The sequence below is a fragment of the Amblyraja radiata genome, chromosome 29 (genome assembly GCF_010909765.2).
Source record: "Amblyraja radiata isolate CabotCenter1 chromosome 29, sAmbRad1.1.pri, whole genome shotgun sequence".
NCBI classification, from domain to species: Eukaryota; Metazoa; Chordata; class Chondrichthyes; order Rajiformes; family Rajidae; genus Amblyraja; species Amblyraja radiata.
The window spans coordinates 22,684,540-22,703,005 of NC_045984.1; the positions used below are offsets into that span (position 1 = coordinate 22,684,540).

Here is an 18,466-nt window from a genome sequence, read left to right on the forward strand (position 1 = left end):
TGCCACCTACCTTCATGTCATGATCAGCCATGATCATATTGAATGGCGGTACAGGCTCGAAGGGCCGAATGGCCTAGTCATGTACCTATTTTCTATGTACTCTCTCTCTATTCTTCAGTACTCCCCAGGGCCTCACCATTCATTGCACTAATGTTTATCAAATACAACTGTTACATTTCTCCCGTGGACACAAGGTCAGTTTGAAGGAATGCAGATTATTCCAAGCATCCAATGACTTATCATCAGCATTGTGCATATTTGCATTTGTTACAAGATCGCAGAAAACTATCTCAGCATCTTAGATCCATGCTAGGGGCTTCCACTTTTACCTTCCCGCAAAGTGTGCATAATTGTGCAATCCGTGTTGGTTATATAGCTTGTATAACAAATAACTTGTGCTCTGCTCATCCCTGCAAAGTATCATAAACTGTGGAAGATATAGAGACGATAAAATAAAGAAAGATGAAATTGACCTAAAATTAAAGATACGGTAAAGATTTTTTTTCTCTTAAAAGGGATCATCTTTGGAGAACCTCCATGAACATAAACTTATTTTCAGTGCCAAAGGAGCAATAGTGTAGAACACAAATGTTGGAGTAACTCTGCGAGTCAAGCAGCATCTGAGGATGACATAGATAGGCGATGTTTCCAGTTGGGATTCATCTACCATTGTGAATGTAGTGGAATTTAACAGCATTGCTATGTTACAGCCCCAATTAATCCAATGTAGTTACCATATGCATATCTCAGTGTATGAGTCAATTTGGAAGAAACAATTGATAAAGAATATTTATATTACAGGTTTACATATTTTATTTTAGAAGCTGGAGGATACATTCAAAGACCAAAATATCCCCAAAATCTGAAGAATCAGAGCAGTAAGTGTTCCAGTGGCCACAATCTGTTTTATATTATTACATGCAGCCTCAGAAGATGTTAGAACCGATTCCTGCTCAGCTTTAAAAGTTCAAAACTAGAAATGTTCAGTTCACAAAATTCTTGACTGGTTTGGTGTCTGTCATTGATCACTTGGTCAGATTATTCTTTTAATTCCTAAAAAAAAAGAAAACAAAATAAGCCAAAGAATGTACTAAATACACATGCTATCTCAACATAGCTTAAACTGTTAAGTTGGCAAATATTTGTCATGACTTTGACCACAGGAACACCTTTCATAGGGTAACATTCATACCAAGGAGACCACTATGCATTGTGCAGTCTTACCGATTCGTCACGTTCCCTGGGCTTTATTCACCAAACAATAAGGTGGCTCAGAGGCAGAGCTGCTGCTTACAGCCCCAGAGACTCAGGTTCATTCTGGTCTCAGCAGCTGTCTGTGTGAAGTTTGCATGTTCATCCTGTGACCGTGTGCATTTCTTCCTGGTGTTCTGGTTACCTTCCACATTCCAAAGACGTTCGGGTTTGTAGGCCAATTGGCCTCTGTAAATTGCCCCATGTGTCTTGGTAGTGGATGAGACAGTGGGATAACATAGAACTAGTGCGTACAGGTGAACGATGGTTGCCGTTGTCTCAGTGGGCCACAGGATCCGCTCCCATTCTGTATCTCTAAACTTAACTAAACATTTTACCAAGATCAAGTTCTGCATATTCCAACCAAGTAGACATTTAAACCTAGATTAATCATGAAGTAACAGGTTATTAACACAGTTGTACATTAAATCATCCGGGAAGGCAAATGTTTCTGAATGAAAGTCAGTCAATAACAATGAATTATGAAACAAGAAGATTAATCCACAAAAACCGAGTATTCTGGCACACCGTAAGAGCAATAAATAATAGTGTTGAAACCAATTCCTATAGGCTGTGCGTTGGGTGATATGAATTGTAATAATAATAATAATAATAATGGATGGGATTTATATAGCGCCTTTCTAATACTCAAGGCGCTTTACATCGCATTATTCATTCACTCCTCAGTCACACTCGGTGGTGGTAAGCTACTTCTGTAGCCACAGCTGCCCTGGAGCAGACTGACGGAAGCGTGGCTGCCAATCTGCGCCTACGGCCCCTCCGACCACCACCAATCACTCACACACATTCACACACAGGCAAAGGTGGGTGAAGTGTCTTGCCCAAGGACACAACGACAGTATGCACTCCAAGTGGGATTCGAACCGGCCACCTTCCGGTCGCCAGCCGAACACTTAGCCCATTGTGCCATCTGTCATTGTAGGAACCACAGATGGCTCCTCGCGATATTCCAGCAGTTTCCCAGACATTTTGTACCACCAAAGTTCGTTATAAAACAGCATGGCAATTCATAGCAGTACAATTGTTTCTCACTTTGGACGGACCAACGTTTTTAGTTAAAAATATGTTGAGATAGATTTTCACTTAATTTATACAATATGACTTTTCACATGAACTACAAGTTGATGAAAAAAGTGAAAGAGTGGCATACCATTAAGCTAGTGAGATCTTCATTCAGTCTTGAATTTTCCTTTTATGTATGGGATACGACCAACTATTACTTTCCAGTCTGTAACATATATAAATGCTACACTCCCCACAGCTCCCCAAGTTGTCATTGTTGGAATCCTAGAAAAAAGATTATAGAAATTAAGGAAATTGTGATACAATGTCTTTGCCTTAAATCACCAATAACTTGTTTAATTTCCTCCATAGCCTTCTCTCTCTAAATGTCGGAAACCCCCTGCTAAACCTCTGTGTGTCCTTCTGTGCATTACTTAGTTGTTTTGCCTCCCAGTGATTGTCATGTTATTAGCAATTTAAATTTCAAGTTTTTAAATTACCTCCACAAATCACTCTACGCCTCTTCCTTTAAGAATCTCCTCAAAATCTACCTCATTGACCAAGGTTATGATCAGATTTCCTAATATCTCCTCCTATGAGATGGTTAGAACGTTTTTTGTGAAACATACATAGATGAACATAGTATTGTAATAACAAGTAAATTTTTACAGTGCATTTAGGGAACACACGTACAAAAGCCAGTGCAGTGCTGATGTAGGAAGTGGTGGATAGAGTCCAGCAAGAACGACATTTAAAGAAAATACTGCCAATACACAACACAGTTGTACAGTGATAGTCGCTGCCTTACAGTGTCAGAGACCCAGATTCGATCCTGACTACGGATGCTGCCTGTACGGTGTTTGTACGTTATCCCTGTAACCTGCGTGGATTGTCTCCGGGTGCCTTCCACACTTCAAAAACATACAGGTTTGTAGGTTAATTGTCCCTGGTGTGTGTAGAATAGTGTTAATGTGCGGGGATCGCTGGTCGGCGAAGGCTCGGTGAGCCGAAGGGCCTGTTTCCGTGCTGAATCGTTCACTAAGCTTGTTGGTCAGTGATGAGAAGTTGACGACACTCCTGATTTTAGCTTCATTAGCAAGGCTTTTAAGAGTCAAGCACTGAATGATGCAGCATAACATAGACAGCTTCAATTCTGCTCCCCCTGTAGCTTTGTAACTTCCAGTCACTGATAATAATTGATGATAGTGAACAAACCTTATTATTTAATGATTGTCCATGTGTAGGTGATGTTGTTAATCTGGCATGGATTGTGAAATCAATTCAATTTTTTTCCCCTTTGGATTTAATAAAGAAGCAATTGCTAAACAGATGATGCATACAATTAAAACAAATATCTGGTAGGTACAGCAGGCTTGTCATTAAAATTGTTGAACTGTTTTAACTGATGCTGCCACCTGCTGCTTAAAATATGAATCTGATGATTTTCAACATGGAAATAGAATTTTACTTGCTGGCCTGTAAAGTACCACAACTTTATTCTGTTTATTCACACAAGGAACTGCAGATGTTTGTTTACGAAAAAATGCCCAAGTTCTCTCAATCAGGCAGTATATCTAGAAGACATGGATAGGTGATATTCTGGGTTGGGACCCCCCCCCCCCCCTTCCCCCCCATTTATGTGGCGTCTTTAACCTTTAACGTACAAAATGCCAGAAGAGGTTTTGTGGAAATACCATTAAGATAATACTGACGCTGAGGGACACAAGAAAATCCAGAGGCAGCTGACCTGACTGTGCACCTCTCAAAGTAGGAAAAGGAGGTAGGCTGGGAAAATCCATAGCTCCGAAACTTGAGACATGGCTGTCAATTGTTAAACTACTCACTTCAGGTGTGACTAACAGACCAGAATTAGAACGATGCAAATATTTCAGAGGTAGAGAGAGGGCTTGAGCAATTAGAAATATATATTTTTTAAATTACGTTTATTTTCTAATGGAACGTTTATTTAATTAGAAAGCAATGTAGGCCTTCAAACTTAGCGATGAAGATCCTAGGGATGTGGTGCAAGTTAAGACAGAGTTTTGTCAGAGTTGCATAAGAAATACTGCCAAGGAATGTGCTGGAATATCAGCACTGGAAAGGCAAAGGTCATGGTCAAAAAAGAAAGTGCTAGAGGTACTCAGCAGGTCAGGCAGCATCTGTGGATGAAATGGACAGATGACATTTCAGGTCAGGACCCTCTTCTTTCTTCCAGACTCGAAACATGGTCTATCCATTCCTGAGTTCCTCCAGTACTTCATTTTTTTTGCAAGATTCCAGCACCTGCAGTTTCTTATGTCTCAAGTTAGAACCAATTCAGCCTGCGTAATGAAATGTCAGTCATCTTCTCCCCACCATCAAAATGATTTACTGGAGGGGCTGCCTCAAAAAAGCAGCCAATATCATCAAAGACCCATACCACCTTGGCTATGCTTTAATTTCACTCTTACCATCGGGATGCAGGCACAGGAGTCTGAAAATCATGGCCACCAGGTTCAAGAATAGCTTATTCTCAACAGCCATCAGGCTCCTGAATACTACACAACATCAACTATTAACGCATGCGGACTCTGACTTTGCACTATTATGGTTACGAGTATTAATGTGGATGTGGAGAGGATGTTTCCACTAGTAGGAGAGTCTAAGACTGGAGGCCATAGCCTCAGAATTAAAGGACGTTCTTTTAGAAAGGAGACGAGGAGAAATTTCTTTAGTCAAAGGGTGGTGAATCTGTGGAATTCTTTGCCACAGATGGCTATGGATGCCAAGTCAGTCTTTTGTTTTTAAGGTAGAGATAGATTCTTGATTAATACAGATGTCAGAGGTTTGGGGAAGAAGGCAGGAGAACGGGGTTTGGAGGGAGAGATAGATCAGCCATGATTTATTAATGGTGGAGTAGATTTGATGGGCCGAATGGCCTAATTCTACTCTTATCACTTATGGCCTAATGCTGAGTACTATATTCTGCAACTTCCCCTTTGCTCTATGGTATATCTAATTTGAATGGATAGCACACAAAACTAAGCTTTTCACTGTAGCCTCAGTACATGTGACAATAATAAGCCTAAGCCAGGTCAGGCTGGGCAAGTCTTCCACTCCCAGGCACACATAAGAACAACATTAGGCTGTTCAGCCCATCAAGTCTATTCTGCCATTCAATCATGACTGTTCTATTTTCCTTCTCTCAACCCAAGTCTCCTGCCTTCTCTCTGTAACCTTGACATCGATACTAATCAATTGCTGCTTTAAATACACACCTGACTTGATACATCCATTGTGTGTTGCAGAAAAGTGCTTTACAGCAGAACCAGCTGCACACAGCACTTCAGCACATTCACTGTAGCTTTGTTAGACGGAAGAGCCAGAGGCCCCACACGGCCCAGAGATCGCTCAACCCAATCCAACCTCCAGCCTCACATTGCCGGGAGACAGACCAACCTCTGGCCCCTCACTGACAAGAGGAAATCTGGTCTGACCCCAGGGCCTCACACTGCTAGGAGACTCATTTGATCAAGGGAAAAGAAGCCCAGCCTATCCAAGCTCTCTCCACAACTACAGTCCTCCATCCAGGCAACGTCCTAGAGAACCTCCTCGGTGCCCTCCAAATGCAGCCACGACCTCCCTATAGCATGGTGATCAGCACTGCGCGTAGTACTCAGACTGTGGCCTAACCACTGCTTTATAAAGTCTAACCACACTTCCCTGTCTGTCTGAAGAAGGGTTTCGGCCCGAAACGTTGCCTATTTCCTTCGCTCCATAGATGCTGCTGCACCCGCTGAGTTTCTCCAGCATTTTTGTGTACCTTCGATTTTCCAGCATCTGCAGTTCCTTCTTAAACATACTTCCCAGTCCTTGTCTTCTATGTCCCACTAATGAAGACGTGTGTGTGAAGAAGGGTCCCGACCCGAAACGTCGCTTTTCCATGTCCTCCAGAGATGCTGCCAGGTCCGACCCCGTTACCGCTCATTGCATGGAGACTGGTGAACACAACACAACCCCCCCCATTCCGGGTGAACATTGCAGAAAGACCCGTGAACACAACCCCCAGTCCCTGACTGCGGGAAGACAGGTGACCTATGCTGAGAACTTCATTATTCTATCTGGGACACATGACAATAACACACTCTGGAGGGAGTCAGACCCCTTCCCTCCCTCCCTCACTGCAGGGAGACGGCCCCCGACTCCTGGTCCTTGACGACGGGGTAGACAGACCGCCGACCCGTGGCCTTTCACTGCGGGTAGAGCGGGCTCTTTACTGCAGGGGTGACAGATCCCGACCCCTCATCTGCCGGGGACACCGCTGACCTTGGCGCCCGGCAGCCGTCGCCCAAGGGTGGGTAGGCAGGCGGGCAGCTGCAGTGTCCCGGGCCCACAACCACGGTCCCGCTCCTCCCTGCTCACCAGTTCCTCAGCAGCTGCGCGTATCTCGGCCCCAGTACCCGCTCCAACATGGCGTCGCCTCCTGCTCCGTCCCCGCCGCCGCCGCCGCCGCCTGACCAACCGACCCACAAGATGGCGGCAGGACCCCGCCCTTGCCCCAGCCTGCCCGCCGCGGCGCCTCAACAAAACCACCGCACCCTCCCCTCCCCGCCGCTCACAGACGCACCAGCACCGACTCGCATTACACACACATTTGTAATTAAATATTTTAAATCGAAAGGCATAAGTCGCCTGGCACTTGACAGATGGCGGCCGGTGCTGCCACCCCTGTGGTGGGCGCCGGAACTGCCGCCACTGCAAACCAGAGCTCTGCTCTAAGATGTTCAAAAGGGAACTGCAGATGCTGGAATATCGAAGGTACACAAAATTGCTGGGGAAACTCAGCGGGTACAGCAGCATCTATGGAGCGAAGGAAATAGGCGACGTTTCGGGCCGAAACCCTTCTTCAGTCTGAAGAAGGGTTTCGTAGATGCTGCTGCACCCGCTGAGTTTCCCCAGCAATTTTGTGTACCTCTGCTCTAAGATCTTTGCTGCAAACTTTGCTCAGAAGTTTAAAGCAAAGATACTAATCTTTGGTTTAAAGAGTCTGAAGAAGGGTCGAGAGATGAGTTACTCCAGCATTATTCTGTGTCTATCTTCAGTTAAAAGTAATGGATTGTTAAAAAGGTTTGAATCAGAAACAAGTCATTGAGAATATCCAAACAAAGAACATTTCGCGAGTGAAACAGGCACCACGCACACTGGGTAAATTGGAGAGAGCTAGAGGCAGGAAATATGTTCCTGATGTTGGGGGAGTCCAGAACCAGGGGCCACAGTTTAAAAATGAGGGGTAGGCTACTTAGAACTGAGATGAGGAAACACTTTTTCACACAGAGTTCTGAATTTGTGGAATTCTCTTCCTCAGAAGGCAGTGGTTGCCGATTCACTGGATGCATTCAAAAGAGTTAGATAAAGCTCTTAGAGATAGCGGAATCAAGGGATATGGGGAGAAGGCAGGAACGGGGTACTGATTGTGGACGATCAGCCATGATCACATTGAATACTCTTGCACCTATTGTATATGGTCGTATCCTCACTCGATGCAAGGGGACAGGACTGGCAGCAGGGGGGCAATGATCAAACTGCTGGCGAAACAACAGTATTTAATTGACAAACGAGCAATACATTTCTTATTTGCAGAACCATAGCAGTCCAGTGAACACAATACTCAGACGACATATAAACAAAAAATCAATACATTAATAACCACAGCACAAGGGTGGTACAGCTGCTGCCTCACGGCGCTAGAGACCCGCGTTCAATCCTGACCTTGGTTGCTGCCTGGGTGGAGTTTGCACGTTATCTCCATGACTGTGCGGGTTTCCAACAGGTGATTCGAATTATTATTAGCTTGGAGTCAATAATCCGGTAAATGCGAGCCATTAAAAAAAAAAAGCAATCGCAGTGTTTGGAAAGCAGAATTGGCGGAGTGAAAAGACGGACAGGATCAGATTTATGAAATCTGGATCCTGAAATTTCAGGATGCGCCTTGCAAAGTGGATGATGGAGAACCAGCATTATTCAATGAGGACAGAAGCAGAACATTCAGCAGTCGAGTCTGCACAGCCACTAGCCCATCTACATTACTGGCCCAATTTATCTTCCTCTTCTTAGTAACATTTCCTTCTACCCAGATTCTACCATGCATTTCTGTATGAGATCAGTTTAGAGATACAGCATGGAAACAGGCCGGTCAGCCCACCGAGTCCAGTCTAAGCATCACTCACCTGTTCACATCAGTTCTATCATATCCTACTTTTTCCATCCACTCCCTACACACCAGGGGCAATTAACCTACAAACCCACCCATCTTTGGGATGTGGGAGGAAACCAGAGGGCCCAGAGGCAACCAACGCGATGACAGGGAGAACTTGCAAACTCCACATTTACAGCACCCGAGGTCAGGATCCATAAGACACAGGCACAAAATTAGGCAATTCGGTCCATCAACTGTACTCCGCCCTTATATCATGAATGATCTAATTTCCCCTCAACCCCATTCTCTTGCTTTCTCCCCGTAACCTTTGACCCCCCCTTATTAATCAAGAAACTTAACTGTGATCGAACCTGGGTCTCTGACTGTGAGGAACCATGTCTACCAGCTGTGCCACTGTGTGAGATTAAAAATACATTGGTCATCCTTGTGAATATTGTTATGCTGCATCTTTCCTTCAACTCAAACATCTACAGAAGCTCAATTCAACCTTTTTGTTCTATTTTGACACAAGCCTTGGTACCTGCAAATAGGAAATTAGTCAAGTAGTTAACTTTTTCCTGAGGCAAACAAATTAATGTAACATAAATAATGCAAGGGATTATGAGGTGAAGATGATATTACAAAGCATCAGAAAAGGAATATGAACCAGAATTTAAAACTATTTTTAGCATTTGGTTCTACCTGGGCCATTAAACACAATCATTCCAAAATGCTTTCCAGAAATTGGAAAAAGCAAAGTGCCAAAACGCACTTGAACAAGGGGTCACAGTTTAAGGATAAGGGGAAATCTTTTAGGACCGAGATGAGAAAAACATTTTTCAGTCAGGAATTCTCTGCCACAAAAGGTAGTTGAGGTCAGTTCATTGTCTATATTTAAGAGGGAGTTAGATGTGGCCCTTGTGGCTAAAGGGATCAGGGGGTATGGAGAGAAGGCAGGTACAGGATACCGAGTTGGATGATCAGCCATGATCATATTGAATGGCGGTGCAGGCTCGAAGGGCCGAATGGCCTACTCCTGCACCTATTTTCTATGAAATAAAATTGTAGGAAAAAAAAGGAGCTGCAGATGCTGGTTTACCAAAAATACATTGTGTGTGTGGGGGGGGGGGGCAACTTTACAAGTCGGGCAGCATCCATGTAGAACATGGATAGGCGACGTTTTGGGTCGGGACCCTTCTTCATACCAATTGTAGTAGGGGAGGGAAAGGCTGGGAGAGAGGAGGGGGTGGGACAAAGCCTGGCAAGTGATAGGTGGATTTTAGAAAAATATTTTTGGAGCTGGAGAGCAGCAGAAATCACAGAAGGGGAGCAGTGAGAGGCTCACAGAACTCCCAGAGAGAGCAAACTTCCTCAAAGGTAGCATACCTTGAAGATAATTTGGAGTGGAGCAGTAAATTGTAGACACAAGGAACTCAGAAGCTAGTCTACAAAAAAAAGACAATGTGCTGGAGTAACTCAGCATCTCTGAAGAACATGCTCTACGTAATAAAGCTGTTATAGTTCTCAACAGCTTCCTCCTCTTTGAAGCAAGTTAATTTCAAGTCAATGATGGAGCTTTATGAAACCAACATCTTTTCAGAAACACCAATCTAAAAGAAATCTCATTGGAAAACCTGAAAGGGATTGATAGTGATGTTTTTGGTGGAAATCTATGAATGCTTCTTGTTCATCTATTTCCCATCCATTGAAGTTGCTAAATTAGAATAGTTTCTAATGTCACATTAAGAATGTTATCACATCCTCTTACCTTAATAAGAAACTGCAAATGCCGGTTTACCATGGAAAGACTCAAAATGTTGGAGTAACTCAACAGGTCATGTCATGCAGCATACTTCTTTAGACGGTCCCAACCCGAAACGCCACTATCCATGTTCGCCAAGGATGTGACCTGACCAACTGAGTTACTCCAGAATATTGGGATGTTATGTTAGTTACACAAGACGTTGGTGAAGTCATATTTGGAGTTCAATGTGTTCAGTTTTGGTTAGCCTGTTACAGGAAAGACGTCGTTAAGCTGGAAAGAGAGCAGAGAATATTTACGAGTATGTTGCCAGGATTTGAGGGACAGAGCTGGAGGGAAAGATTAGGCAGGTTAGTACTTTATTACTCAAGAGCACAAGAGCTCGAGGGGCGATCTTAGAGGTGTATACGATCATGAGGGGAATAGATTGGGTAAAAGAATCAGTCTATCTACCCAGAATCTGCGGGGCAACATTTTCCACACATATGGCGGTGGGTCTATGGAATGAGCTGCCAGAAGAGGTAGTTGAGGCAGGCACTATAACAACATTTAAAAGACATTTTGACAGGTACATGGATAAAACGGGTTTAGAGTGATATGGGCCAAATGCAGGCAGGTTGGACTAGCTTCTTGGTTGGCATGGGCCAGTTGGGCCGAATGGCCTGTTTTCATCCTGTACGACTCCAAGAGGACTCCTAAAAATTTAAATATCAAGCAATTTATAAAAATTATAGACTAACATTTTCATTAAAAATAACAGGTCATAAATGCCCCAATCCAAACCAACAAAAGCCGCAAATCTGTTAGTACAAGTATATTCCTGGTTGACATTAGGCATTGCGACACCATTGTTTTTCATTCAGGTGAATGTCGTTTTAGTGAATTGGGAACATTTTGTTATTTCCGAAAATAAAAGGTGAAAGACTACACATTTGAATTGACCTTTTCAATAAAAATATATTTGCTAATTTACAGAGAGAAAAAGTTAAGGAAACACTTCTTTAAATTTAAGGTAAACCTTTTATTACAATGACATTGGGTATACAAGATTAAACGGACATTAAAAAGGAGGGGCATTCCTGTTATAAAAATGGCACATGTATTGCTACATTACTGTTATATACATGACAGTTCTCATTAACTACTAAGACAAAAGGAAATGGTTTCAACTACTTTTCTGAATACTCCAGCCAGCTGTTTTGATGCTTGTATAAATACAAAAAAAAACACAAGGAACTCGAGGCACTCAGCAACACAATCAGAAATCTAATTGTGCAACATTTAAGTACTGTGTGGATGCTAGAAGAAGAAGCTTTACCTACATGTAGTAAAATAAACTTCTGGAATTGGACATAGAGTAAAAATCTACAAAAAGTAACTTTCGGAATCCAAGACATTTTCAAGATTTATGGTATAAAAGGATCGCTGTTGTGAAAATAAGCCAACTTTTTTCCTTAAATTTCACTTCGTAAGGGTATACTGCAAGTCTTTTCTTAGCAAAAAAAGCACTAGACAAAAAAGAGGCTTTTAATGAAATGTTAGGCACAGGTCATTTTTCATTCCGTTCACATTGCATCACAAGTACAAGAATGAAAAGGCCACATGTAATTATTTTTTAAACTATTACATACATCTGCAATACTCAAAATGAGCTGAGAAATGTCACTGCATTATATTCAATGCAGTTCTAGAAATGTCAGGCATTTTTACCCTAAAATGTCAAAAAAATTTGTTCATTCAGTCCCAGTTTGCCGTTGCCCATTTTTCCACTTGTTCACATCTTTATTTTTTTTTTAAATAAAAAAAATGTCAAAAGTACTGTGTGCCTTCTGCTTGGCTGGTGAAAGTCTGCGAATATACGTTCTCAGTGGAAGACTGATTCCGTGTTTTATTTGCAATGGGTTCGTTTCCACAGGTCACACAGGCTGCTGCAGAAATGAATTCAGCTTGACATAATGCAAGCCACTGTTACACAAGTTGCTCGCATCCTTATTAGATTCCACAACCATTTCACGTGAGTTTTGAAACATTTTGAACATTACATTGTGCAGGAATCTACAAAAAGGTGGAAACTTTTCCCACTCTTGAGTAAGTCCATGACAAACCTATGGTCATACAATACCTAGAATCTGCAGCATTATTTGCTGCAATTTGAAAGACTTTAAAGACCTTTCAAGTTCTGAGTACATACTATGCCCAGCTACCTTAAAAAACTACAATGTAAAGTCTAATAATGCAAAAATATAGTTTTGCTCATTTTACATAAAATAACTCCCTACAAATGAATGAACTAGCTTTTGTAATGCACTCATTATGTTGGCCCTTCAGAGATTTACCTGATCGTAAAGGCAGGGCAAGAGAAGATCTGTAGAATAGTTTGTCTTGTTGGCTTAACAAGCCCCTCCCCCAGCCAACTACTAGGGAGACATGGAGTGGGTGCACGTCAATCGAGTAAGACAAATATTACTTTCTGGGAATGCTGAAAACCAACAACATCAAAAGTTTTCTGTTTAAACAATAAGACCAATTGCTTACAAAACAAGCAAAAAAGGACTTGAAATTTTGTTCCAAAACAACCTCACATCCTTGTAAGTTTCATTAAAACATACTGGGATTTAACATAAGCTCAGGCACTAATTCCTTTCTTCCACTGTGGGGAAGGTTTTTTTTCCCCTTTGGGCTGTAGAAAAAAAAACCTTTTGCAGCACAGAGATCCAGTACTTCAAATGATATGCATCGACTGTCCTCCCTTTTTAGATAGATAAGGCAAATGCACACGTTCACATTTGCAACTCTGATCCACAAAAGGATTTGTCAGTTTATCATTTTTTTTCAATTTTGGCAGAACAAGGCTTCTTCCTCGAGGAGAAAGATGACAGATGTCACGTCGTTCTTGCTCACCACCTTCAGTTAAACCAGGCAGAGGGAGCTGGAGAAACAAAATGGTAACACTCAGATGAACTATCCAGTCTGGAGCATTCTTTAGAGAAGACAAAGTGATGGAGTTACTCAACATTTTTATTTATTTTTGAATAAATCTGCATTAAATAGTCAGTATGGTGTTGTACGGGATAGTCAGAATGGGTTTGTACATGAGATCGTGTCTCATAAATCTGATTGAGATTTTTGAAGACATGACCAAAAAGGTTGATGAGGGCAGAGCTGTAAATGTATATATGGACTTCAGTAAAGTATTCAACGAGGTACTGCTTGGTAGGCTGCGCTGGAAGGTTAGATCGCATGGGATCCAAGGAGAGAGAGCTGAATGGATAGAAAATCGACTTAATGGAAGGAAGCAGAGGGTGATAGTGGAAGGTTGCTTCTCAGACTGAAGCCTGTGACTAGTGGTGTGCCTCAGGGTTCAGTGCTGGGCCTGTACTGTTTGTCATCTATATCAATGATTTGGATGAGAACATACACAGCAAGATTAGCAAGTTTACGGATGATACCAAAGTGGGTGGTTTTGCAGATAGTGAAGATGGTTGTTAAAAATTGCAGCAGGATCTTGATCGATTGGCCAGGTGGGCGGAGGAATGATTGATGGAATTTAACAGAGTAACGGGAGGTGTTACATTTTGGGAAGTCTAACATGGGCAAGACCTACACAGTGAATGGCAGGCCTCTGGAAAGTGTTGTAGAGCAGAGGGATCTAGGAGGTGCATGGTTCCTTGAAGGTGGAATCGCAGGTAGATCGGGTCGTCAAAAAGGCTTTTGGCATATTGGCCTTCATCAGCCACAGTATCTAGTATAGAAGTTGGGAGGTCATATTGCAGTTGTAGAAGACGTTGGTGAGACCGCATTAGAGTATTGTGTTCAGTTTTTGGCGCCATTATAGGAAAGATGTTGTCAAGCTGGAAAGGGTGCAGAGAAGATTTACGAGAATGTTGCCAGGACTAGAGGGTCTGAGCTATAGGCAAAGGTTGAGTAGGCTGGGACTCTATTCCTTGGAGTGCAGGAGGTTGAGGGGTGATCTTATAGAGGTGCATAAGATCATGAGTGAAATAGAACGGGCAGATGCACAGTCTCTTGCTCACAGTAGGTGAATTGAGAACCAGAGGACATAGGTTTAAGATGAAGGGGAAAAGATTTAATAGGAATCCGAGGGGTAACTTTTTCACACAAAGGATGGTAGGTGTGTGGAACAAGCTGCCAGAGGAGTTAGTTGAGGCAGGGACTATCCCAACATATAAGAAACAGTTAGACAGGTACATGGATAGGACAGGTTTGGAGGGATATGTACCAAATGCAGGCAGGTGGGACTATTGTAGCTGGAACGTGTTGGGTCGAAGGGCCGGTTTCCACACTGTATCACTCTATCATGCTCAAGATGTTTGCAACTATCTTCCACATTGTTTATTTATTCTCCAGGATTTACATAGTCAGGAAAAATAGACAATGGGGATAGCTTCCAAATTACTGTCAAACGTGGTTTTGTGACGGGGGGGGGGGGGGGGGGGGGGGGTGGTCAGGAGGGGGGAGGAGAGGGCTGTTATCATGCTACTATAAGACGCAAAGTGCATGTGTAACTCAGCGGGTCAGGCAGCACCCCTGCAGAACGTGGATAGGTAGTGCTTTGGTCAGGACCCTTGTTTAGAATTCTTAGCAATTAATTCATAGCCAAGAGCAAAATTTTAGTTTTGGTTTAGAGATACAGCATGGAAACAGGCCCTTCGGCCCACTGAGTCAATGCCGACCATCTATCGCACGTTCTATGTTATCCAAATTTCTCATCCACTCCCTGCAGGGTGAATGGAGTACTGTATAATTTCACATGCAGTGGAGCAAACCTGAGCGGTTCGTTGGCGCAGCAATTAGTGCTGCTGTCTCCCTGCACCATGGGTTCAGGCTTGGTCCTAACCTCAGATAAAGGGAAGTGGGACTGGTCCCTCGGGAACAGATACGGACTCTATACAAGGCAAATGGTTGCCTCTTTGCACCAAGGCAAATTCCTCGTATGTGTACATACTTGGCCAATAAACGTATTCATTCATTCATTCATTATGCAGCAGATACAATTAACTTATTTTGGCAGCGCATCTGTTTAATGAATCTAGGGGAGATAGTCCAAGAGTTATTTATCACAAAACATTTAACCAGAGTAAGGGAATCAAGAACCAGAGGACATACAGTGCATTCAGAAAGTATTCAGACCCCTTCACTTTTTCCACATTTTGTTACGTTACAGCCTTATTCTAAAATGGATTAATTTCATTTTTTTTATCAGCAATCTACACACAATAGCCCACAATAAAAAAGTGAAAACAGGTGTTTAGAAATTTTTGCAAAATAATTAAAAATAAATAACTGAAATATCACATTTATATAAGTATTCAGACCCTTTACTCAGTACTTTATTGAGGCACCTTTGGCAGTGATTACAACCTCAAGTCTTCTTGGGTATCACGCTACAAGCTTGGCACACCTGTATTTGGGTAATTTATCCCATTCTTCTCTGCAGATCCTCTCAAGCTCTCTCAGGTTGGATGGGGAGTGTTGATGCACAGCTATTTTCAGGTCCCTCCAGAGATGTTCGATCGGGTTCAAGTCCGGGCTCTGGCCGGGCCACTTACGGACATTCACAGACTTGTCACAAAGCCACTCCTGCGTTGTCTTGGACGTGAGCTTTAGGTCGTTGTCCTGTTGGAAGGTAAACGTCTGCCCCAGTCCGAGGTCCTGAACGCTCTGGAGCAGGTTTTCATCAAGGATCTCTCTATACTTTGCTCCGTTCATCTTTACCTCGATCCTGACTGGTCTCCCAGTTCCTACCGCTGAAAAACATCCCTACAGCATGATGCTGCCACCACCATGCTTCACCATAGATATGGTATTGGCCAGGTGATGAGCGGTGCCTGTTTTCCTCCAGACGTGACATTTGGCATTCAGGCCAAAGAGTTCAATCTTGGTTTCATCAGGCCAGGGAATCTTGTTTAGGTGCCTTTTGGCAAACTCCAAGCGGGCTGTCATGTGCCTTTAACTGAGGAGTAGCTTCTGTCTGGCCACTCTACAATAAAGGCCTGATTGGTGGAGTGCTGCAGATATAGTTGTCCTTCTGGAAGTTTCCCCCATCTCCACAAAGGAACTCTGGAGCTCTGTCAGAGTGACCATCGGGTTCTTGGTCACCTCCCTAAATATGTTAGTAAGTCTCTATCCTAAGGCCCTTCTCCCCCGATTGCTCAGTTTGACCAGGCTCTATGAAGAGTCCTGGTGGTTTCAAAGTTCTATTTATGAATGACGGAGGCCACTGTGCTCTTCGGGACCTGCAATGCTCCAAAAAATGTTTTATACCCTTCTCCAGATCTGTGTCTCAACACAATCCTGTCTCGGAGGTCTACAGACAATTCCTTCGTCTTCATGGCTTGTTTTTTGCTCTGACATGCACTGTCAACTGTGGGACCTTATATAGACAGGTGTGTGCCTTTCCAAATCATGTACAATCAATTTAATTTACCACTTGTAGACTCCTATCAAGTTGTAGAAACATCTCAAGGATAATCAATGGAAACACGATGCACCAAAGCTCAATTTTGAGAGTCACAGCAAAGGGTCTGAATACTTACGTAGATGTGATATTTCAGTTATTTATTTTTAATTATTTTGCAATAATTACTAAACACCTGTTTTCGCTTTTATATTATGAGGTATTGTGCGTAGATTGATGATAAAAAAAATGACTGTAACCAATTTTAGAATAAGGCTGTAATGTAACAATATGTGGAAAAAGTGAAGGGGTCTGAATAGTTTCTCAATGCACTGTAGGTATAAGGTGCAGGGGGAAAGATTTAATGGGAACCAGAGGGGCAACTTTAGGTTTATTATTGTCATGTGCACAGGGGTTGAGCACGGAGGTTTGTTTTGCATGCTATCCAATCAAATCAGATATTATACATGAATAAAATCAATCCAAACTCAGCAGAGCGAAGGGAAATATATAAGGGAATAGTGCAGAATATAGCATTGTGCCCCAACAGTTCCAGAGGCCAAGTTCAGTGTTTGCAATGGGTTAGAAGTGAAACTTTTGTACTGTGAGGGTGTTGGGTGTATGGAATGAGCTACCAGCGTAGGTAGTTGATGCAGGAACTAAAACAGCATTTAAAAGATACTTGGATGGATGGGTACATGGAAAGGAAAGGTTTGGAGGAAAAGGGGCCAAATGGAGTTTAGATGGGGCATCATAGTGAACATTTACAAGTTGGGGCAAAGGGCCCACTTCCATGCAGTACAACTCTTTGACTGACCCAACTAGCATTAGCAAGATGTACTGCCCTAAGTAGGCAACATCACAATCAGCTGAATTTTCTAACATTTAATTTGCTGACAGGGGCCATTAAATTAACAATCTAATCTGGGAGACAGGACAGTTTTTCTTCCTGCCACTCCCAGAGACTGATGTATCCGATTATCTAAGATTCACCTATTGATGATGTACAATTATTCAATGCCACTAAAGATGTTCTTTAGCACGCAGGTTTGTGTAACGTGTAAAACAAAGCAAGCCTCCAAACTGTTCCAGCAGCTTACTTTATTTATAAAGGGGTTTATGGTTGACATTCTACTGATTGATATTTTACCTCCTACATGTGGCTCACTGCATTGTGATTATCTCCCATACCGGGGTGTGCAGCTGACAGAGGCAGAGGCTGCTCTCCCACCGCTGCTGATACCTTCTCCTCTTCCCTTCGTTTAAGGCAGGCAGCTTTAGGATTCAAATTACGTTCTGCAGACGACGTGACAGAGAAAAAAAAATTTGTAAAACACAAGCCATGAATTAAAAACAATAGAAATATCGTGAGATCAATGTTTGGCTATGTCCTTCAACACAAATCTATTTGTTTTTACAACTTTAAAGTTGGACGAATATTTGAATAAAACAAAGTAAGGACTGTACACATAATGACAGAATTCCTTTGGATTGAAAAAAGGAATGTTACAGCATATCTTTGAGTAATTAAACAATTGTTCTTTACAGTATGTATGGTGGCATCATATTTAAGAACAAGATTTCTGCCCAAAAATATTGTACCGACTCAAAGATTGATAACATGAAATATTTTAAAAATATTTTTCTTTACTGCAATGTGATAATTTTAAAGACCAGGATGAGTGGCAGGAACAAGCTACTACGGTTAATACCTTTGCTTCTCTTTGTCGTGGCAGGCAGTCCAATTCTTAAACTCTAAACCTTATCTTTAGATGTAACTCTTGTGGAGAAGTCTCCCGACTGGGCTAACACATTTAACTGTACCAAGTACAACACC

At 42.5% G+C, this 18,466-nt stretch overlaps 2 protein-coding genes across 11 annotated transcripts in view; both read right to left on the reverse strand.

Annotated features, from left to right (window-relative positions):
• Positions 1-789: 789 nt before the first annotated feature.
• On the reverse strand, positions 790-6,827 carry LOC116989470 (cytochrome b-c1 complex subunit 10). 2 transcript variants are annotated; one of them, XM_033046872.1, is made up of 3 exons: positions 6,676-6,826; positions 2,423-2,559; positions 790-1,053 (listed from the first exon to the last, which is right to left on the reverse strand). In XM_033046872.1, exons 1-2 carry the CDS (start codon positions 6,723-6,725, stop codon positions 2,442-2,444), a joined length of 168 nt encoding a protein of 55 aa, XP_032902763.1. In that variant the 5' UTR covers positions 6,726-6,826; the 3' UTR covers positions 790-1,053; positions 2,423-2,441. The 2 variants fall into 2 exon arrangements, with proteins under 2 accessions (XP_032902763.1, XP_032902764.1); XM_033046873.1 differs by lacking the exon at positions 790-1,053 and having other exon boundaries at positions 2,418-2,559; positions 6,676-6,827.
• A 4,381-nt stretch (positions 6,828-11,208) lies between these two features.
• Positions 11,209-18,466, reverse strand: part of LOC116989471 (transcription factor 12-like) — a 133,516-nt gene continuing 126,258 nt past the window's right edge. For 5 of the 9 annotated variants that reach the window (XM_033046879.1, XM_033046884.1, XM_033046876.1 and 2 more), the window contains exons 19-20: positions 17,780-17,925; positions 11,209-13,140 (exon numbers count right to left, since the gene is read on the reverse strand). In XM_033046879.1, the coding sequence (XP_032902770.1) occupies positions 17,783-17,925 (143 nt within the window). In that variant the 3' untranslated portion in view covers positions 11,209-13,140; positions 17,780-17,782. The remainder of the gene's footprint in view (positions 13,141-17,779; positions 17,926-18,466) is intronic. The other 4 variants (XM_033046883.1, XM_033046881.1, XM_033046882.1 and 1 more) reach the window with 3 other exon arrangements.

What these genes read in the sequence shown, in the direction of transcription:
- LOC116989470 (XM_033046872.1), bottom strand. Translation starts at nt 6,725, where the DNA reads ATGTTGGAGCGGGTACTGGGGCCGAGATACGCGCAGCTGCTGAGGAAC. An exon ending in GCGCAGCTGCTGAGGAACTG is followed by an intron (nt 2,560 to 6,675) that starts GTGAGCAGGGAG and finishes TCTTTTTTCTAG; the next exon opens with GATTCCAACAATGACAACTT.